This window comes from Mirounga angustirostris, unplaced genomic scaffold (genome assembly GCF_029215605.1).
Source record: "Mirounga angustirostris isolate CCGP_5_RB_7025 unplaced genomic scaffold, mMirAng1.0.hap1 SCAF_15, whole genome shotgun sequence".
Taxonomy (NCBI): Eukaryota; Metazoa; Chordata; class Mammalia; order Carnivora; family Phocidae; genus Mirounga; species Mirounga angustirostris.
In genome coordinates, this window is record NW_026991723.1 from 75,224,261 (window position 1) to 75,246,894 (window position 22,634).

Here is a 22,634-nt window from a genome sequence, read left to right on the forward strand (position 1 = left end):
AGGAGACAAGGACCCGCATCCCAGGGGTAGGGTGTCCAAGTTAATAAGAAACAGGGTTTTTCCTCTGACTGGATTGCCCTCTGCACTTCAGCGTTTCCTCCACGCCCACAGACATTGATTACGGTTTCTGTAGGTGGCTTCTCTGAGCTCAGTGTCCTGCAACTTGACATGATAATATACCCATCTCTGCACAAAGAGAAGGTTTTGGCTAACGTGCTCTATGCCCGTCAGAGACGGCAAGTACGTACATTCACTGGTTATCTGTCATCCAGCCTGCTTACATTTAATAGTATTAAAATAAGTATTAAAATAATAAAATAGTATTAAAATAAGTATTAAAATAACCACATTTGGGTTCTATACCAAACCTGGCCGTGCGACAGGAGGCAAATCACATCTTTGTGGACCTGACCTCAGCTTCTTCCTGCACGAGCGGAGGAGGCTGGGCTACACCCTTTCTTAATCCCTTTTACCTCTCCCTGTACCTTTGATTCTTTCTTCTGATTTCTCTTTGAAGCAGTTTGTCTCTAGGGAATGCTGTGTTTCTCCTTGTCCCTTAGTTTCAGGAAGGAATTCACCACACCTGTTAGAGGTCTTTGCCTCTAAAGAGTCCTATTACCAATCAATTTTTTTTTCTCCTTGAAACAACTCATATGGAAAAGGGTTTGCACTTCCCCCTCCAGTGCTTTTTAGAGTTGTTATGAATGTCTATCGTATAAAATCATGAGCTTTATGAAGAGCAGCCCTTGACCTTGCCAGCCCCCTCCTTCGATCCTTCCTGAGCATGGTACTGATTATTCACACGTAGCAGCTGATAAATATTCATCTTTCTAGGTGGAGGTGCCACTTCTCCATTATCCCCTGCACACTGTAAGGTCAAACATTTGCCCAGAGGTACTTTTGCATAAAAAAAAAAAAGATAAGATAATAGGCCGAAAGAAGGGTCTTTGGAATTTAAAAATTGCACTAACTGTAATGATGATCATGTATTAATGAAAATAATGCAACTCTAAATAGTTTTTATTTGCCAAGCCCTTGCTATGCACCAGATCCTCTGCTATGGGCTTGCCATGAATTATCTCATTCAATCCTCACAACTCCATTAAATAAATGGCATCAGGGTCCTCTGGCATAAAGACTCAGCCAAATTATCCACACTCACACTGTCTATAATTGAAAGAGCTTGGCTGCATTCAAAGCTCTTGCAATTTCCCAGCCCTGTGAGAGAAGACCCCCAAGTCAAGGACTTTTCTTGGTTCTCTCCTGTTTATGTACGGTACCTGTGGTTGCTAGGGCTCGGACTGGTTGGGATCGCTTTCCACTGCTTATTCCATAGAGTTCAATTTCATACTCAGTGGCCTCTCTGAGACCAGTTATGTCCCTGGTTCGTTCGGGGGCAAGTAGGGTTATTTCCAGTGGCTCAGACTGCTTTTTGGTATCTCTGATTTTGAGAACAAAATTGTCGAAGACCCCTTCATCAGCTGTCCAGGACAGACGGAAACCATCTGGGGTGGCATCTGAAACCAGAAGGTTGTCCACCTCTGGCTCGGCTTCTAGAGGAGGAGAACATGGTGGGAGGAGGAGAGAGAACATCATTTCCCAGCCCGTGCAGTCTTCTTCTGCAGGGGGGGTTATCAGTATGCAGTGGCCCTGGCTCTCAAGGACAGAAGTGTCCTGAGATCCCAAAAATAAAATCATTCAACATAAACAAGTAGGTCCAGGAGAAGGGAAAGATGGAATTCACACATCCAATACAAGCCAAATGGATGCTTGCATATGTGAGTTTTGTCTAAAAGCAATTCTATAAATCCACATCTGGACTCCGCTTTGGCCCCTCCCATGCATTATTAAACAAAGTTCAAAGCCAGTAACTTGTTTACATTTGCTGTCTTCCAATGGCTGAGTGCCCATCCTCTGTGAGACCTTTTTCTTTTCTTTTTGAAAAGACAAATAAACCACTATTAACAATCTGTAGAGTTGCCCATGATGATACTGCTGATTATATTTCCCTTGATCCTGAGCAAAATGGCTTTTAAAATGTTACAAATGTTATGGTCTTCTTGCGTTTTTCTTGGAACTGTTGTACTCAAGAAGGCTCCTACTCTTGACTTTGTTGAGTCCAGAGGGTAGAACTGAGGCTTGGAACCTCTTATGCTCCATACTTTGGACTCAAGGTATATGATCTTGGATTGCCTTCACTAGACAAAACTCATTGTCAAGGTGAATTTAGAGCTGAGTTTCCCAAAGTGTACTCAGAGCAAACTATTCCTGTTTGTTCTTCTTCCTTAAAAGGTATCTGGTGTCAAATAAGTTTGGGAAATACTGCCTGGGTGAGCCCCTCTCAGGAGAGACACATGCACATTGGGATATTCTGTAAAGCCTTTTGTCAAGGATCGTATCAAACTGTGTTTCCAAACTTATTTGAACATGGAACTTCTTCACCAAGCAGGACCTTTGGATATCCTACGGAACTAGTAAAATCTGGAAAGACTTTGGGAAACACAGATTTTTAACTGTTAAAGTTGTTAATGCTGTATGTCTGAAGGAATTATTATTAGTCTTGAGAAAATTATGGATTTAGTCTGTGTCAAAGAATCTCTATGACATTAGTGTTGACCAACAAAGTAAGTTTGCAGCTGGGTTTCCAATAACGAGCCCACCTGGTAAGTTTATCAAGATCCACAGTTGAGATGTTGAGATGGCAAATGTTGCAAAAAATAAGTTTCTGAAATATACTCATTGGTATATTTCTTTTGAGAAGGCTGAAACATAGCTGAGGACCAGCCAGGATGTATACGGAAGAGAATGATGTGGAGTAAGCACACAACAACTATGGACAAGACATGGTCTGAAAGATTTGGGATGCCACGTGGCAAACATTTCGACCTTCTCATTTCTGGAGTGGGAGAAGAGGAGTGCTCAGTAGAGACACAAGACAAGGGAGAGTGTGGGGGGAAACACAAAAGAGCAGGCCACATCTATGGGTTACATAGAGAAAATGGACAAGGATGTTAAAACCATGGTGATGTGGTAGATGGATTACACGGAAGAGAACCAAGGAGGTGAGAAAATGGCTCACTTGAATCCAAATACCTGTAACAATCTCAGCCCTCAAGGGCTTGGTTTGGTGCCCTTGGGTGAAGCCAGAGACCATAACCTCATAGCCAATGCCAGTTATGAGGCCTCTAAGCTCCAGCTTCCTCTGGGTTCCTGAAAGTGTGAATTCCTGGGGGTCCAGCAGCTTCCCAGAATCCACCACCGTTACTAGGAAGCTGTCAAAGGCATTCTTCGATGCCATCCAGGAAACTGTGAACCCGTAGGGATTAATGTCGGAAATGGTTAGGTTTTCCAGAAGGGGCAGGGCCTCTGAAAGAAGGGAGGAGTGAAAATAACTCAGGTTAGCAGCACTGACCCTGCTGAGATAGCACACGTCTCCACGAATACCGACAGATACCCAATCACTAAATGTGTTAAATTCTGAGAAAATGAATATTTAGTAAAAGCTTATTGGGCGCCAGATGATATCTCATGTCAGTCTCTCAACAGGCCTGTGCGATAGACGTTACTCCCATTATGCTGGCAAAACACCCTGAGTTTCAAAGAGGTTGATTGGTTTGGCCAAAGTCACAGAGCTAGGATGTGACAGAGCAAGGTTTTTAGCTGGGTCTTACTCCAAAGGCCATGAATTTTTCCCTATAAAATTGGATAGCTTATGTTGGTTTTGGATCCCTTTCTCTCTCCCACTTTCTTCTGAAGGTCTTGAAGGAAATCAACTTTTTTTCCTCCCAAATATACTTATATGTACTTTCTTTTTGGTATACCTCATATGTTTATCCCACTTCTGGTTCGCATTTTGAATCAAGTTGATGAGGCCCATTAGTGACATATATCCTCATAAGCTGAACTAGAGGGAGGGGGTAAGATTTTTTTCATGTGTCAGAATTAACAAATCATGGTCGTGGCCTAGTAAGGAATACTAGGATTTGTTAATTCTTTGGCTGTTTGTTTTCCTGGATAAAGTCAGGAGATAAAGACATGTCTGGATCTTTAGCAAGTTCTGTTGTCATCTATTCATTCATTTACCAAACATCTGTGTCCGAGGCACTCTTATTTCTTAGGTGCCAAGGGGTCTTCACACACTGGGATTTCCAAAAGGACTGAGCTTATATCACTTAAGTTTCTAAGTGCCATTACTTCCCAACTGACTAGGCTTCACATCCGTTTTCCTATATAAATGACACTGTGAAGTAGCTATTGTTACCTGTCCCCTCACCCCCATGACATCTCAGGAAACGGAGGTCAATAACTTATCCAGGATCACACATCTACTGGATGGCTAAGCTGGCCTCCCACCCAGGCCATCTGATTCCAAGCTCAATGCTCTTTCCACACCCTGAGCCAACGTCTAATTAGTCGACTCCATCAGGGCTGGCAAGTCTGGAGGCTTAAGTAGGATTGGTGTAGAAGGCCCAGTGCCTCTAGCAGAACAAAACATGGTATTGGTGACTGGTTTTCACTGGAGGCGGCGTGGGGCTGGGAACTCCATGACCAAGGTTTCTTTAGCCCCACCTCATTTAGAGGCGCCTTTTCCATTGCTTCTAAATAGAAACGTTCAAAGAGATAAATGACCTTACACTGATACCCGGAGCCTAATCCACGGGATGTAAAGAAAAATGTTTAAAAAAAATATTTTGGTGATTGAATGAACAAGTGAATGAATGCCCTCATTCCTGAAGCAGAGATTTAAATTTTGTTGTAGCTTGGACCTGCACTTATTTAACACACTTGCTGTGTTTTGAGGCTTTTTTTTTTTTTTTTTTTTACCATGTAAGGCTCTCTCCCAAATTGTAACTCTATCAAAGGCAGAGATGAAATCGCATATCCTGTGCAAAGAGGCTTCTCTGTCTGCAAGACAAGGGTCTCAAGTTCTGTTGCTGAGTTTTGTTTGGATAAATGGTGCCTCTCTCCGGTAGCTAGCCCTTTTGCACCACCACCCCATCAAAGCGGTGGATTCCAATGAAAAGGAGGGCGTTCAGGCTAATTAGTCAATCAAGGGCTTGTTATTTATAGTCATTCATGTTCAGCTTTTTTTTTTTTCTTTTCCTTTTTAAAAAATATGCTTCTTTTAAAACTCAGGGTCTTTTCACTTCAAGGATTAGCTGAGACAATGCTGTAACCAGATCTAGGATTCCCAAGACCAGCACTCCCAGCCTGCCTCTCTCCTCTCTGTTCTGTGGGAGGTCCCGCTGGAGGTAAGGCGACAAGTAAGGGCCTGACTGACCAGGAGCCATTCCTCCCCTCCTGCTCATCTCATGGCTTGGGACAGGACAGAATGGAAGTCCCCACCGCTCCCTCCCCCGCCCCACACAGAAATGAGCATGTTCTGCATTTGAAGACTTGTCTGAACGACTGAATTCACAGTAGGCAACGGGACAGAAAATATAACCACTTTCTGGTCTCCCATTAAAACATGTACGTGTTCTCTTAAAAATCGTAAGAAAGTCATAGTTTCATAACAACAGTTGCTGAGTTTCTGTCTAGACTTGTGGCTTATTTTTCAGAACACAGCTCCCCTCCTATTGCTAGGAAATGGAAAGAACCCAGTATCTGTAAGATGCCTGCTGGATGCCAGGCCATTAAAGTTCATTGTATCCATTTAATTCCTGAGACAAGGGCTGCCCCAAGTAGCTGTGGGTGTCCTTTCTTCATTCATAAGGAAATTGGAATTCAGAGCAGTTAAACACCAGCTAAGGTTATGCAGCTAAAAAGATGTGGGAGAAGATCAGAAACCACTCAGGCCTGATATCAAAACCCTCACGCTTCGAGGTCATCACGGCTGCCTCCAATTAAATATTTAATTGAACGTATTAACATATCTTACTGGCAGCAGTTTAGATGCTGGGAGAGGCCTGGTTTAATGTGAGAATCAGCAGGCAAAGTCAGTCTCCTGAAAATTATCATTAGTGGAAGGCAAGAGACTTCTAAATATTTCCTGAGGTTTGTCAGGCTAGAGATTTGGTAAATCGACACCATTTGCAGTCTTTGCCATTGATTTGGGATAATCTCAGGCAAGAGAATGGAAGGCCACATCTTTATGCAATTCTTACGTAATTCAAAGAGAGGTTAGAGGTCACATTCAATAAATGGGTAAACTTTAATTAAGTTTGGATTTATCTGCTATCCTAGGTCAAACCTTCAGTAATCTGTTGTAGATGTTGATTTAAGACAAAGTTTTTTTTTTTTTTTAAAGAAAAAGATAAATTACTGCATTTCTGGGGCAGGTAGTTTATAAACTGCCTTACATAGCATGATTTATGGACAAAATTCCTGCTCTTGGCTGTTACTTAGAACTCACTCTTCAGCCAGAATCGCTACAATATGGATCAGCCCGTAAAGCTAGGCAGGGAAATCCCTGGAGATTTCATGGAGCTGTCGAACACACGGTCTCCATTTCCCACAAAGGGCTGTGAAATACCCATCTCTGCCATAGGATCTGCTCTCCCTTCACTTAGACATTTACATCCGGGGTGAAGACTGTATTTGGGGTTGAATTTCCCTTTAGAATGTCTGTCACCTTTCCCCTGCTCCCCATCTCAGAATTCTAAACAGACAAGCAAGAACCTCTAAATGAGTACCTGTCATGACAAAGGCAGTGAGGGGCCTGGTGGGGTCCCCAGCCGAGGTGGTCCCTGCCACACTAACGTCATAGCCAGTGTTCTCCACCAAGCCCGTGACGTGAGCGTGCTGTGTGTCTCCTGAGACCGTGAATTGCTGGGGCTCATACAGCGAGTGAGAATCGCTAACATTGACAACAATCTTTGCAAAAGGCCCGGCTCGAGCGGTCCAGGACACGTTGAAGCTGTCAGGAGTAACATTGCTAAGGATTAGCGTGCCCAACTGTGGCTCTGGCTCTGAAGGGAAAGGGACATGGGCGAAAGAGAAGGAGAGAGACATGATTAGAGGAAGCAGTGGATTTTCCCAGAATGTAGCCATAGGACATGAAAGTGCCAATCCCTCCAAATATTTGCAGAAACGTAGTGTATCAGGCTGTGGCTACAGCTGCTTGACTATAATGCTAGAGAATACATTGCTTTCTCTGCAGGCATGGATGTGCATTCTTTACAAGGACAGACATGACCATTTGCTGGCCATGTATGAAGACAAGTGAACAAGCCATTAAAATGGTAGATAGGAGTAACATAGAATATTAAGGGTGCATTTCTAAGGTTTGCGGTGGGCCATTAGCTCCGTAAGATGTTCTAAGAAAAACAGCTTTATAGTGAAGTATTTATGGATATTCTATCTCACCCTGGAGATTTACAAAGCATGTTAGCATTTTATAGCCTCTGAAATGCTGGTTCTATAAAGAAACCTACTTAATTTTGTGTAGCCAGAATTTCACAAACTTTCTGATCAATGGATACCCGTTCTGAGAAATATTCTTTGAACATCTCAAGGAGCTGGTGCTCCACTGAGCACAGCTTAGAAAATGTTACTTTGAAGTTTCCTTATTTAGTCTTCTTTTGATCTGTTTGGATTGTACAAATTAAAGGCTGATATCCATACAAGAGAAATTCTCCATAGTATTTAGAAATCTAAAGGTTTCTTATACACCATAGGGAAATCTGTATCCTACCCTAAATACAGCAAAGGTAAAATGGCTTTCATGAAATCATTCCTGGTGTATGCAAAAGTTAAAAGAAAATTTAGCTAGGTGTTGCATTTTCTGCCTAGGAAATTCACTTACTGGATAATTAGCAAAGATAGCTAATTAGCAAAGATAGCTAACCTCCCCTGGAGGTTAAGTTTCTCTTCTCCCTTAGGGACTAGGAGATCAGTGATGAAGGGAACTCATTTTTAATGTAGGGGGCCTGCACCACTAGTTTCAGCTGGAATGTAGATGGTCTGACCTCCTCAATGCACACTTATCAAGTAATACTACCACTAAAATAAGCTCAATTCCGACTGTATTTTAGAAAGAGGCAGCAGTCCTGGAGGCTTGAGGTACCAGGGCCAGCCTTTAGGGTTAGGAAGAGAAGCAGACTATTTCCTCCAGGGACTTGGGAGTTGTGTGCCTGGATGTCCAGGGTTAGGAGGAAAGAAGGGGCTCACCTGGAGAAACTTTAACTGGACAATTGCACAGTATAACTCGATGCCACAAAGTCTCCAAGGGCAACACGGATCTGGCTCAGAAGCAGAATATAGCTGTAAGGGACAGCCCGGGATCTCCTCCTTAGCAACTCATTTGAGAAGCTAATGATGCTATAATTTTTAGCCACAACGTTGGCAAATTACTTCAACCACACTAAAGGTAGCACCCTCCAAATAGGCCTCTGTTTGCTCTTTCCCTGTATTTTGCTGTGGGAGCAATCTCTCCAAGTAAGGATGCATGTTAGGACTCTTCTCATGCCCCTGGACAGAGACTGGCAGTGGGAACACATTCACCATGCAGAGTAAGACCTGGATTCTCATGGCCAGCTTGACCTCCAGCTGTCTCCCAAAGGCTGCAGCCAAGCTGAAAAGTGAGGAGCAAGAAGAACCTCAGAGAGACAGAGAGGGAAGGTAGGAGCAGTGTTCCATGCAAGCTGGGACATCTTTCCCTCCCCAGTTCTGACCCTTCAAAACAATTCCTGGACATGCTGTCTACTTCCAGGAAACACAGATCTTTTCAGAAATTTAATGCTCTGAATGTTCACCACATGCACCAAGATTTGGACAAGATGACAGATGAAAGAAGACTGACATTTCGTGATAGGTGTCAGTAGATGACAAAGCATGCTTCATAGGGTAAATGTCAAAGGAGAACGGTCTGTTTGTAGGGAAGGAAAGCAAATAGAAGTCTCAAGAACATGATGAGACCACCGGGTCCTCTCACGTGTGTTAGGGTTTTTTCTCTGCATGCTCCTGGCACTGCTGTTTAGAATCTTGGGGGAGAGAAAGAGGATGTAGAACATTCTGATCAGGGGACGAAAAGTGGCATGCACGCACCTCTTTGAATATGACATAGGCAAACTTTGATTAGACCACAGGCAGATGATAATGGGTGGAACTGGAAACGATTATTCAAGATCAGATGGAAGGATGATTTAGAAATTCAACCAAAGCAAGTCAGGTTAACTCTATACAAACACATAGCAACTCCTGATGTGAGTGCCTATTTAGGAAAAAGAGGTTGACGTTGAAGTTCCTTAATTTGGGGTGAGAGCTTTTTTTTTTTTTATGTTTTAAGGCTCTGATTTGGGGGGCTCTATCAAATTTGAGAACGATCTGGAGGAACTAGGAGGATGAAAAATGGGTAGTGAGTGATTTTTCTTTTTTTTTTTTTTTGGAATGATCCTCAGAGAAAGTTTAATGGAGAGAGAAGAAGCCGTCGTGGGAAATACCTGTGGTTGCCTGGGCCATCAGAGTCTGAACACGGTGCCCGCCCATCAGCCCGTGAAGGTGGGCAGTGTAATTAGAAGAAGCTTTGAGGTTGGTGATGACAGAGCTGCGAGATGCTGCGGGCACAGAATGCACCACCGTCTCCTGGCGGGGGTCAGAATTCCTAACTTCTATAAGAAAGCTATCAAAGGTAGCCTCCTGGGCTTTCCACGAGAGGGACACACTGGCCCAGGTCACATTTGAGATAGTGAGGTGGCTAAGGAGAGGTTCGGCTACTAAAGCAAGCAGAAAAAAAAAATAATAATGAAAGCGCGTCAGTTTAAAACACGGTTACAGAGTCAAAAACCAAAACACGTAAGATTAAATCCATAAAGTTTTAGACTTCATCCTTTGATAAAGGCACTGGTCCTGTGTTGAAGCCCAGTTTGAACCAAGAGAAACGAATGGATGAGGTTGGTGGTTTTCTTCCCTAGGTCTCGGTGTACTGAATCTGGCGGGGGCAACCGCTCCATCACCCGGCTGACAATTTGTAGTCTCACGTAGAACGAGGACAGACCCTCCCTCAGCCATGGGTGGCTTAAGTGATAGATGATTTTGACGCTATGATGGGAACTCTTCTTGGATTCACTGATTCACTGTCCAAAATGTGCTAAGAATGCTATTTTGAATGGATAAGCTTCTCCTTTCTAAATTCAGATAGAGAATTCTCTTTTGCTGCATGCCAGAGAGCATCTCGTGTAGTATGTATACCACAGACACTACACATTTAAGTAAGAGCAGCTTATGCTTTGGTTGACCAAGTTCCTTATTTAAACATGACTACTTCTCTTTTTGAAATCAACCATTCACTCTCTGGGGGCAAGACAGCATGCTCAGGTCTTTGCTCCCAGAGGTCGTGATGGAATCTGGGCGTTCCGAATGGTACCACTTCCTTGGGCACCCATCCAATTAGTAATCTGCTTTTTTTTTTTTTCTTTTAACATTTTCGCAGTTGACAAAAAAAAAAAGCACCAACACGATTTCATTAAATCACTGGGATCCTTGGGTATTTAGAGGCCACAGATACTAGGGTAACACAAAATATAATTTTTAAGACCTCTTTGACTGATGCAGACATCTTTCCAGATCAAGGACAACTCTGGCTTTTTAGGTACGGAAGGGCAGAATTTTTTTCTCCAGATTCCATATGGCAATCTGGACCAGACTACGTTTAAGGCTGCACATGTCCTGGCCAGTAATAGATCAGGCAAGGGGCTTCATGGAAATCCACCATTTGGGCTGCTGTTGGAAGAGAGTTATGTTAAGCAGTGCTCCAGCCTCGCATCCTGGAGGAGTTCAATGCGTTATGGTTTGTGCCTCAGTGGGCGAGAAGGAGCAGCTTCGCCTTGCAAAGAAGATTCTGGAGACCTGGAGAGAGGGTGTCAGACATGGGAGAAAGCAGATGTACCTGTGGTGGCAGTGGCACTGATGACTTGGGTCCGGATGCTGGGAGCGAGTCCCGAGAGGTAGATAACAAAATGATTATTAGGGTGTAGCCCTGAGATGTGGGCAGTTCGTTCAGCACCAGAGATATTATATTCCATCGTCTCCAAGAACCTATTGGAATCAACAATTTCAATGGTAAAGGTCTCGAAGGCCCCATCGGTGGCTGTCCAGGAGAGATTGAAGCTCTCAGGAGTTATGTCAGAAACAGTTAAGTTTCCAATTTCAGGTCCTGTGGCTGAAAAAGGGGGTAGGAGAGAAGAAAAAAAATCGGGGGTTAATGATTTGGCTTGTGTTTTAAGACTGAGGTTGTTAATAGAACCACGGCTAGGTAGAAGGATCTGCCGGTTCAGTGTTACGGTGAAATGCAGCAGGTGTTACCCAGCGGTGCCGATGGGAAAGAAAGAGGGGCGTTTGTTAACAGGAGAAGACCAAGAGGAAGGTTGCGCAGTTGGATTTCCCTGCTCTGGAGCTGCCTTACATGATCAGGCTGGCTGAGATCCTGCGTGTGAGAAGCCGTCTAAATGATGTCAGCAGGAACTGTGGTGCCTAAGCTCAGATGCTCCAGGGAGCCCCACCGCAGGGATGCTGGCCATTGCTCAAAAGATAGGCATTCTGGCAGCTCCCAGTCTCTTGAATTGCACTCAAGAGACCCCAAGTTGGCTCCCTCCTGGGGTCATCCTTTGCTTTGAGGGAGCTCCCATCTATTTAAATGAGGACTAAGTAACTCTGATGCCATTACCCTCCCAAGGTGGTACCTCGGGGCTTCTGCCTTTGTGACTTAAAGGCAACTGGCAACTCAGTGTGGTTCTTGGTATTGTCTTCATACTCCTGACAAGGGCTGGCTGTTTTCATATTCTGTTGGAATAGCTCGTCCTCTCTTAACTGCTTCTACGTGGGCCAAGAAATCCACCACTGCATGGCTAACCAGGAGAGCTGAGCCGATGCAAGGCATTCAGGTCACCCTGTTCGGCCAAGAGATAGCATTCTGTCTGGGAGACGGTCCTACCAGTGCACAAGCACTTTGTCATGCAGCAGGAATAAAACAGGCAGAAGGCAAGCAGAAGCAGCGTGGGAAGAGCTAGTATTGCTTCTCTAGCAGGGAAGGAGAAGGCCTTCCCATCCCATCAGATGTAGTGAGACACAGATCAGATGGAACCACGACCCTTCTCCCCTCCTACCAGTTCATCAGAAACAAGACTGTTGCTATCATTAAAAAGAAACACACACACACACACACACACACAAGTACTAAGGGCACCCAAACCACAAGATCTGCAGGAAAGATCGGAAATGGCAGGTGATTTCTCTTGCCTTCTGGGAAGGGATGATTTATGATCCCTATGTCAGATCAAAGGGCCCTGGGTCCATCCAGGGCACCTCAGTTGCAATTTCTGGGCATTTCAAGGTCATCATTCATACAGTGGCTGTCCGTATTATGTTTATCTCGGCCAGAATGATTGAAATGATCAAGGCTAAAATGCAGAGCTATGCTTTTGCTAGGATCAAGGAGGTTGTTGTATGGGTTTGTATGGAAGTTTAGTTGTAGTAATCATCTAAAAGTGGGGCAGGCCCCTGCAGAACCAAACACGACAGCTCTGCTGAGCGTCCACCCTGGGGAGGCGTGTAGGAAGGGAAGAAATGGGAAACAGCGCTGGGGAAGGCTGCTCACTGTAGCAGGCTCCTGGGGGTTCTGAATGCCTTGCCGCTGGAGCCGAGGGACAGGTCAAGTTTAACGCACGGTCCTGGGTTGGCGCTGGGAGTGTGCCACGCCAAGGCCAACCCTCCAGGGAGCACCTCTTTTTTTTTTTTTTAAAGATTTATTTATTCATTTGAGAGAGCGAGAATGAGAGAGAGTACATGAGAGGGGGGAGGGTCAGAGGGAGAAGCAGGCTCCTCGCTGAGCAGGGAGCCCGATGCGGGACTCGATTCCGGGACTCCAGGATCATGACCTGAGCCGAAGGCAGTCGCTCAACCAACTGAGCCACCCAGGCGCCCCAGGGAGCACCTCTTGATTAAAAGAGCAAAAAGGGCATCAGAGATTTGACATTCATAGCCTGGGACATTCCTTACTTCAAATGCTGCTGTGTGGACTTCTAATGAATGGTTTCTTCTTTGGTACTGTCTCCAGTCATAATTGTGCGATTTTTTTTTTTTTTTCCTTTTTGGTCTAGCTATTTGCTAATTTGATGTTCTAACAATGACTCAGTATCTGAGAGAATTGCCCAGAGGAGGGTAATTCAGTTCTCTCATTATACTCAGCGCATTTTAAAGAAACATTTAAATTAAAACATTTCTTTTAAATGCAAGAACCACAGTGCCCATACATACCCTTGAGGGATTTGGGATAGTAAAGCACCATTTCCAACTAGCAAAAGGACTCTCTAAAGTAAATAATCTGTGCTCAACCAGAACTCACACGTGGCAAGGGGCGGCTTTTAGTTATATTCCACCCCTGGAGAAGAGAATTAAAACCATCCGGCTGTCTCCTGGAACAGAAAGCCATCATTCAGAAAGAGAGGGGTGGTAGGACTAGGTAAAGGCTGAGAGAGGCTGAAGGCTGGAGGTCAGAAAAGGCAACATCTCTATCATTCATTTTCGAAATGGCAGAGGCTCGTAGACCAAGGCACAGTTCACAGGGACGTCTCTGAGCATGCACGCCAGCCACTAAGCAACAGAAGGGAAGGACTCAGACATAGAGAAAAGCTGACTTTCTGCACAGTCTCTTGGAGAGGAAGCAGGGCGGCTTGGGGAGGGGCATCGGCAGTAGGGAGGAGGGTACCTGTGGAGGCCTCGGCAGAGAGCACCGGTGTCCTATAGCCCCGGATCACCCCGTAGATGGTGACTCTATAAGGGGTGGCCGCCTTGAGGCCCGGGACGTCCACAGCCCGCAGGCTGCCGGGAACCGTGAGGTTCTGAGCTGCCTCTACCCAGTTGGCTTCCTGCACCTGAATGACAAAGTGCTCATAGGCCTGGTCAGTTGTGGTCCAGTTGAGTTTAAGGCCATCCCAGCCAGCCTCGGTCACGGTTAAGTCCCCCAGCTGAGGGAGCTCCTCTGAAGAAGGACAGAGAGGTATTTGTCAGTTCTGCAAACCACTAAAGGAGGAAACCAAACGTCCCACAGCCCAGCTCTAGGGAAGACAGAAAGAGGCGTGAGAATTTTCGTGGGCATGTGTGGTCCTTCTTGGTCTCTGGGCATTTATTTCCAGCTTGAATGGCTGTGACCTGGCCACAGCTTTCTTCAGGAGTTGAAAATGGTCAGAAAGGGGAAGATCCTCATGGTTCATCCTTGAGATGGCAATGCTATCTGGCGGACCACTGAATAGCCCACGTGGGAGGTCTCTGGGCATGCATGGCCAGAACCTAAAGGGCAGCTGGAAAAGTGGGATTGTGGGTCAGGGTAAGGGGGGTAGGGACGGTTAAAAGTGCAGGCTTTGCAGGCAGCTGGGCCTTGGTTGGAATTCCAACAATATTTATCACCCGGGTAGTCTTGAACCTATCACCCAGCTCGTTCCCGAGTCTCACTCTCCTCACCTATATAGGGAGCTGACAGTGCCCTATCATTGGACCGGGTGATGGCTAAATACCATTTATGAACCCTGGAGCGTCATACCTGTCCCACAGTGAGTGCCCAGTAAGTGGCAGCCCAACAAATACATCATTGTTTAGATGCTTCCCCTTGGCACTTCTCAGCCATATTGGAGACAATTATCTGCCTCTTTCATGACTTCACGTTGGAGGGACTGTCTTATTGCTGGCCACCTACTATCGGACTGGCTTTATAAAGTGTACGCTGGGGGCGCCTGGGTGGCTCAGTTGGTTAAGCGACTGCCTTCGGCTCAGGTCATGATCCTGGAGTCCCTGGATCGAGTCCCGCATCGGGCTCCCTGCTCGGCAGGGAGCCTGCTTCTGCCTCTGACCCTCCCCCCTCTCATGTGCTCTCTCTCTCTCTCATTCTCTCTGTTTCAAATAAATAAATAAAATCTTTAAAAAAAAAAAATAAAGTGTACGCTGTCTCAGTCTGGACAAGTCTGCTGTTTTATCTCTGGACTTTACTCTGCTTTCAGGGATCAAATGTTCTGTGCTGGATTCTTGGCTCGGTTCTTTCCCTCCCACCTTCTGCAAGTACTCTGTGCCTGGATGAAGAATGTCTGTACCATGAAGCAAAGCCATTTGTACAAGATGAGTGCCCACTTTTAATTAAAAGTGATTATGTTTTGCTCGGTAAATGATGCAGAGCAGGGCCCACTGTTTATCTTTCTACCACGTAGGAAGGAAATTTAACGAAGTTCTTTTTGCTGATTTAAGAAGTCTGGATTCTGAACATGGCAAAACCCACTGCTTAGTGGAACACCTCTCAGGATTAAATGCAATCTCAGACTTTTCTCTTTTAACAGGCTGAAGGGGCCATGGATTCGAAGTTAGAAAAGGAAGTATCTGAAGGGACTTCAGCCACAAAAAAAGTGCGCCCGAGGTACTTATTCTCAGGTATTTCAGGACTCAGTGTACTGTGAGAGTCTGAGCAAACTCAGCCTGTTAGAGGAGCTGATTCAAGCTGTACCACATGACTTTGGTGCTTTTGGGCGTATCAGTGCAGTAAGTCCCCTCTGCCTCCCTAGCTCACCAAGAAGAGCTGTCCATTTACCTGTCATGGAGTGGGGCAAAAGGAGTTCTGTTGCTCAAAACAAAAGTTTACATCCCATAGGTAGAGACCCATAGCATCCCACATCCAGATCACATGGGCCTCAAAAGCCCCTTTTGCTTTGGTGGATTGCAACATCGCTTTTCTCATTTTTGGAATTGTGTGTAGTTTCTAGCAAGGACCAAATTTACTTGGTATATGCAAGCAAGAACAACAATTTATTTGAATTAGGTTATTTGGATGGTATTATCAAAACACAGGATGTATAGAGAAGGGCATGGACTGAGGGCCCAGCATAAAAACCCTACCAAAAATTTGGCCCATTTGCCCTTTTTAAGGCTGTTTCTAAACACCTCACAAACAGCATAGCATTTCCTATAACAGATGGAACAGCATTATTTCCAGGGGACAAATTGGGATAAATTGTTTTTCCTCCCCAAACTGAATGAAAAACATTGAAGTCAAATGTGGCTGTTCTTTCTTGGAAATGTGCTTGCTGCCCTGAGTATCTGTTAAGGGGAGAGAGACTTGGACAGTTTCGGCCGAAGATGGCCAGATTGCTTCAGAGCTTATTCCATAGTGATGTACTACAAGTTGGACGGCAGTCAGTGACTCTGAGGCCACTTGTGATAAGATTTCTCTAGAAAGTTCTGACCTTATTCTTGTGCCACAGCCCTACTGTTTCTGCTATTTTCATTAGGATACGTTGCTACCTGATATATTTACCTATTTGCTGTTCAGTATTTACCACAGGATGGGAGCTTTGCTAAGCACTTTTGGTCATGGTTTCATTCACTGCTCAGGACAATGTTCTGAGGTGGGGTATTATCTCCTAACTGAAGGTGAGAAAAGAAGACTCAAATGTCAAAAGAAATGTCAAACGACAGACCCAAGAACATCCAGCCAGGAAAGTGAAATTCCAACCCAACTTGCTTTCGCATGGCCTGTCAGGAATATTGGGATAAAACTCGGACGCATGGGGAATGTTCTCGATTCCAAAGAGAGGTTGGCTCAGTCACGTCCCTGGTGTGGGAGGAGGGTCCTATACCTGTGACGGCCTCCACAACAAGGGGTCGAGTGCTGCGGCCTCTGACCTGGCCATGCAGGGTGGCCGTGTAAGGAGTTCCGGCCCTGAGGCCCGGGATGTCCACAGAGCGCAGGCTGCCAGGAACCGTGAGACTGTGAGCTTCCTTGGCCTGGTCAGCCTCCTGGATCTCAATGATAAACTGCTCATAGATCCCATCGGGGGCGGTCCAGTCCAGACTGAGGCCATCCCAGTGGACCGCGGTCACTGTGAGGTTTCCCAGATCTGGAACCTCCTCTGCATGAGGACACAGAGTAGCTGAGTTACTAAAAAAGGTAATTGCATGCCGGGGTTCAGGTAAGATGACACTTTGGCTGGGGTTGGGACGAGTTGTCTGGTTAGTGTTGATTACAGATGCGTGATCTATAGCAGGTGTCAAGCACACTCTGACTGTTGGCACTAAAAGCCAGGGTTTTTCTCTTCAGTCTCTGGGAATGAAAGATAGTTCTAGGAATTGTTCATAACTTCCATTCTTAACATATAAATGGGGCTTTGGGGAATCTTGGTGTGTTCTTAAAATGAGCTCAGACCACTTTTTTTCCACTTGCAAACTGCGCTTTCCAACTCCTCGGCTATTATGACTGAAACTTGCTTTGAAAGAAAAGTCACCTCTCACTTTTGTAAGGGGAGAGTAGGTGGAATTTTCCATGGAATTGGCTACCATGCTAGACTAGGACTTGGCCAAATAAGGGATATGACATTTGGAGGGAAGCAGGGATGATTCACCGGTGTTCCCCAGTGGAGCTGGGGCTGAGCCAGCTTAGAGCAGGAAGAGTTTGATCCGTCCCAAGCAGAGACACAGGGAGGAAGCAGAGTAATGAGCTAGTCTGGAATACCTGTCAAGACTTCAACAGAGAGAGGAGTCGTGCTGAAGTCCTGCGTGACCCCACGGATGGTGACGCTATAATGAGTGGCTGCTTTGAGCCCAGGCAGGTCCACGGACCTCAGTCCTCCCGGGACTGTGAGGTTCTGGGCTGCCTCTTCCGCGTCAGTCTCCTGCACCTGAATGAAAAACTGTTCATAGGCTCCTTCCGGAGCAGTCCAGTTGAGTTTGAGGGCATCCCAGCCCACCTTGGACACCGTGACCTCTCCCAAACTGGGAGGTTCCCCTGGAGAAGGACAAAGAATGAGTTTAATGATCAAATCACACAGCAAGATTCAGGGAATCATGGACACCAGAGTAGGCTTTAGATTACTTAAAAATACAGGACTGTCTTTAGATAAACATGCATCATGCACCTTCCTAGAATTCGAGAAATAGAGCAAAGAACATGAGGTATAGAAAAATATTTGTCATCTTATTTTATTCAAGAATTGCCCCAACCTTCAGTGGGCAGGGAGATTAATTTTCTGATTTTTCTTTTCCTTTTAAATAGAATGCCTTCACATCCCTTACCAGGAGGGAGTCTGTTTGTGAAGCTAAAGAGCCCTGCCACTGGGGCTGTGTGGAGAGCCCCCAGGCAGGGCTCTGCACAGCCCCAAAGGGTGTTGTTCACAGGGGGTGCGATGTCAAAGGTGCCCCTGGAGTCGTACAGCCTGACGGCTCCCCTTTATTAGACACCACAGCGCTGTAACTTGGGGCCGAAGAAGTCCATTCAAAAGTGAGTTGTGTCTGATGATCCGTGGGTAGTTTCCTGTTAGGGACAACAGAAGCTAGAAACGGAAGGGTGAGAGAGAGATACCTGTGGAAGCCTCGGCAGAGAGCACTGGTGTCCTATGGCCCCGGATCACCCCGTAGATGGTGACTCTATAAGGGGTGGCCGCCTTGAGGCCCGGGACGTCCACAGCCCGCAGGCTGCCGGGAACCGTGAGGTTCTGAGCTGCCTCCATCCTGTTGGTCTCCTGCACCTGAATGACAAAGTGCTCATAGGCCTGGTCAGCTGCGGTCCAGTTGAGTTTAAGGCCATCCCAGCCAACCTCGGTCACGGTGAGGTTTTCCAGTTCAGGGGCATGGCCTGAATAATGACAGAGATGGGTCAGTTAAACTGTTCCTCAAACCCCTTTCCTTCTGGGAACCCAGAAATGGCAAACCCGTTACCAGTGCTGAAAGGCCTGTGGTGGGGGCCGGGGCAGGGCTGAGCGCCATGTTTCTCTCACTGCATCCCCTAGCGCGGCTGTCAACATCAAAACATCAACAGAAAACTCCATATAATACTTATTTTGCCCTGTGGCCTCTTTGGGTATGTCTTTTGGAAATGGTATTTTCCTACCGACCAGTGTCCTGTGGATCTAGAAAACTCTACACATCCATGTTAGTAGTGCTCTAGGCTTCGGTTTCCATTTTGGAAAGTGTCTCTCATCATAAGGATGACATCATAAGGAACAGCCTCCAGCTCTTCTCAGGATTTTTGGTCTGAGCTGCTCAGCCTTCTGTCTTTTGAGAAAATTGGTTCCTCTTAATTCCCTTCCTTTTCATGCTTCCTCAATCTCCATCTCGTCTGGGAGGTTTGTTTTATAGTCTCTATGCTGAAATTTTTGTCAGTTGCCGGGGCTCAAGTCAGTTTACATAAAACCACTTCAGGAAGATCAGAGATAAATTAACACAGTCCAAGTAAGGCTGTACTGAGGAAGGGGAGGAGTCTTTGCAAAACCGTCCCTTACTGGAGAGAAAGACTGAGGCCTGGGACAAACAGAGCTTATCAAGCTCAATTAAACCCGAAGGTGTCATCTTCATTCATCTCCTGAACACACAAAGTACAGCAACAACACACCTGTCTGAATATGCCTTCCAGGTGATAATTTGCCCAGGGCTCAGCTTAAGTGGGCTTTGCGTGACCTAGGAAGAAAGGATTTTTCTCTGGAAATGGATCCTGTAAACACAGCAAGAACTGCCTCGAGCTCATTTAAAAGAACAAATGTTCCTCTCTTTATGCCTCCCATTGGCTACTACTTTCAAAAGAGCCCCATGTGCGCATTAAAGCACGCTCCTAACCTGAAAATCCTAGCTTGATTGGATTGAAGATATCCTTTCTGAGGGAAAAATCTTTCCAAGAATCTATTTAATTCAGACTTTTCCAAGTTCTGGGAAAAGCTCTTCCTTAATGTTTCATATTGACAAAGTTTGCAGTCCTGCAAATCTTGTTTGACCCGGAACAGGGGTCTGCGAACTACGATCTGAGGGTCAAATCTGGCCTGCTCCCTATTTTGGTAATGAACTGCTAACAACAGTTTTTATATTTTTTAATGGTTGGGGCAAAAATCCAAACAGAAGAATGTTTCATGATATATGAAAATACAAATGAAATCCAAATTTTGGTGTGTAAATAAAGTTTTATTGGAACATAGCCATGCTTGTTCATTCACGTGTTGTTGATGGCTGCTTTTATGCTAAAGGCACCCTTGAATAGTTGTGACAGAAAGCTTATGGCCTGAAAAGTCTAAAATATTTGCTCTCTGGCCCTTTACAGAAAATGTTGGCCATACCTCATCTTGAACTACATTCTACGGGCTCCTCATATAACCCAAATTCATGCCCTGAAGCTCACCTGAAGCAGGTCTTAACCACATAAATGTGACTGTGATGAGAAAGAGAGGACCCAATACATCTCATTTGGGGGAAAGAAAGGGAGAGTCAGCCATCCTTAAACCCACTGGCCCTTGGAGGCCAAGAGCAGTGCTCCAGATAGAACAGTTGTCATCCTTGACCTTAGGATTTAAGCACAACTAAAATCAGGAGTGTGTCCTTTTCAAATATTCTAGTAGTCCTCATGCATGAAGAGATATAGGACAAAAACCAATCTAAGCAACTCTTTAAGGTTAGGGAAATTAATCCTATTATCCACAAATGCCCCCTATGACTCATCCCACTTTCCTCTTTTTTTCTCCTCCTGCTGTCAAAACTGCTTGTCAGGAACTTGGATGGCATTGACAATCTTCCTCTTTATGTGAATTAAGTCCTTGTCTTTCCTTCTCAGCTAACTGCTTTTTAAGCTGTCTCTCTAATTCAGACATAAAGCCTTTTTTTTTCCCCCATGAAAAGAATGTCAAGAACCACTGTTGCAGGTGAGGTGAGGAGAGTTACCTACCTGGGGCAGGGAGGAGTGGGTTATGGATGGTTTCTGAAAGCTCTTGCAGTAAAGAGAGACGGAGAGAGAACAGGAGGGGATGCGCAGTGGGAACTACGTCTTCCTGAGGAGAACCATCTTTTCTCTTTGGATCGGCTTTTTTTTTTATATGCCGCGGACACTGATATGACACACCCCTCGTGCCCTGCTTCTTCCGTTCTTTTCACAGAGTGATTTTCATATAACGTCATGTTGCTCATAAACAGTAATAATCAGGGTGATATTTCTACCAAAACCTTTGACTATTCTTCTATTTTTTTTTTTTGATAAGCAGGTCAAGAAAGAGTATTAGTTTATCTTGAGGGAACCGTGCTGTGACTGTTTCTGTCATGGGTGCTGTTGGTGCCCCCCCCCCCCCGCCCATCCTTTCACTAAACAAATGCTAGTCAAATAAGTAAAAGGTGTAACTTAAATGAATGGAATTGATAGATAAATTGAAGGAAAAGAGATAATTATGAAATTAGAGGGAATGATATGAATAAAAGTACAGTGGACAATAGCAGAGGTGGGGACTAAGAAGTTTCACTCAAATGCAGAGTCTACATTTCAACAGCAAATGACACACTGGTAGCCTTACTGTCCAGAAGCCCAGTGTTTCCGCTGTATAGTTCCATGCTGCATTTCTTGGCATTTCTTTATGAAAAGGCTGTTGTCTTTTTCTTACAGCTGTGCACTGGCATCTACCCTCTGAACAATGTCAGTGGGCCTGGAAAATCAGAATTTCGAAATCCCATTTCTACGCTCATGGGGGGTTGACCAGCTGGCCTGGAGGAATTTCTGGCTGTGCCAACTTTAAACTTTCAGATATGCTAACTTTAAATCTTCCATCTTGTAGATGGTAGTTACCAAGCGCTAGCTGATTAGGAATTCACTTTCAGTGTTCACTGATGGAAGAGAGGGATTCTCCGACAGCAGGTGGATGGCCAAATTCAAGCCTGAGGACCCTACAGGGTAGATTTAATTGCTTTGATCTCATCTTGTAAAGTCAAGATAATTAAAATTAAAAGCCTTGCCTGCCTTAAAACTTTTCAGTGACTCTTTATCACTGTCAAGAATGGAGTCCAAGCCCCTTAGCACGATATTCACTGCCCTCTGGTGATGTCTCCAACCCCGTACCTTGCTGTTCTCCCACTCCATCACAGAGCAGGACTGGACAGCTTGTGTTTCACTAATAGGAAGTTGCTCATGCCTGGGAGCATCTCACATGCTGTTCCTCCTGCTGGAAATGTCATTACCTGCTCTGTACTTCCTTTCTTCTTTTCCTCTTTGAGGATTCAGCCAAGTGTCATGCCTTCCAAAAAGCCTTCTCTGATATCCTTCTTTCCCTTTGCTCAGGTCTGGAATGGGTCCTTGTTTCTGCTCTCATAGCTTCCCAAACTTCCCTCTAAAACAGACTAGTTATATTCTTATAATTTTGGTTTTGGTTCTCTCTTTCTCATTGCAATGTGCATCATTGTGTGCCTTCCTGTTCTATACAGACACCAGCACTGCCTGACCCACAGCAGTTAAGTAATAAATATTTGTTGGATGGTTAAATATTTGAATAAATTCGGTTTGCTCCATGAATAAATCAAAATGGCATCACAGCAGAATGTTCCCTATTACTTGCAGCTGTGACTATAAGCAAAATTACACCTTTCTGCTTCCCAAACTCATGAGAATTACTGGGGTATCACTGTTGAGTCTTATGCTGGTATGGAAAGATGCTTTATTGGCCTTGTGTTTTACATATTCTCTCTGCTTTATGTCCCTACTGCTCACAGCAAATTCATGGCCTCCACTTTAAGCAGGGTTTCATTGAGTTTATCAAAATATAAATGCAGGGGGTGGGGCATAGGGGAGATGCCTGGCACACACTAATTTTCCTCAACTTTAATGGGATTCTACCTTTCTCTCGCTTTCCTTCTCCCTCCCTCCCTCCCTCTCTTTATCCCCCCTTTCCTTTCTCCTTCCCTCCTTTCCTTCCTTCCTTTTCTATCTA

The 22,634-nt window shown here is 45.1% G+C and overlaps 1 protein-coding gene across 14 annotated transcripts in view; it reads right to left on the bottom strand.

Annotated features, from left to right (window-relative positions):
• TNC (tenascin C) overlaps window positions 1-22,634 on the bottom strand; it is a 92,636-nt gene that overhangs the window by 22,208 nt on the left and 47,794 nt on the right. For 2 of the 14 annotated variants that reach the window (XM_064579906.1, XM_064579907.1), the window contains 9 exons: window positions 18,272-18,544; window positions 17,426-17,698; window positions 16,554-16,826; window positions 13,646-13,918; window positions 10,829-11,101; window positions 9,384-9,656; window positions 6,636-6,911; window positions 3,094-3,366; window positions 1,281-1,553 (listed from right to left, as the gene is read on the bottom strand). The exons of 1 other annotated variant lie outside the window; for it this stretch is intronic. In XM_064579906.1, coding sequence (XP_064435976.1) covers window positions 1,281-1,553; window positions 3,094-3,366; window positions 6,636-6,911; window positions 9,384-9,656; window positions 10,829-11,101; window positions 13,646-13,918; window positions 16,554-16,826; window positions 17,426-17,698; window positions 18,272-18,544 — 2,460 coding nt within the window. The remainder of the gene's footprint in view (window positions 1-1,280; window positions 1,554-3,093; window positions 3,367-6,635; window positions 6,912-9,383; window positions 9,657-10,828; window positions 11,102-13,645; window positions 13,919-16,553; window positions 16,827-17,425; window positions 17,699-18,271; window positions 18,545-22,634) is intronic. 11 more of the 14 variants (XM_064579908.1, XM_064579909.1, XM_064579912.1 and 8 more) reach the window with 11 other exon arrangements.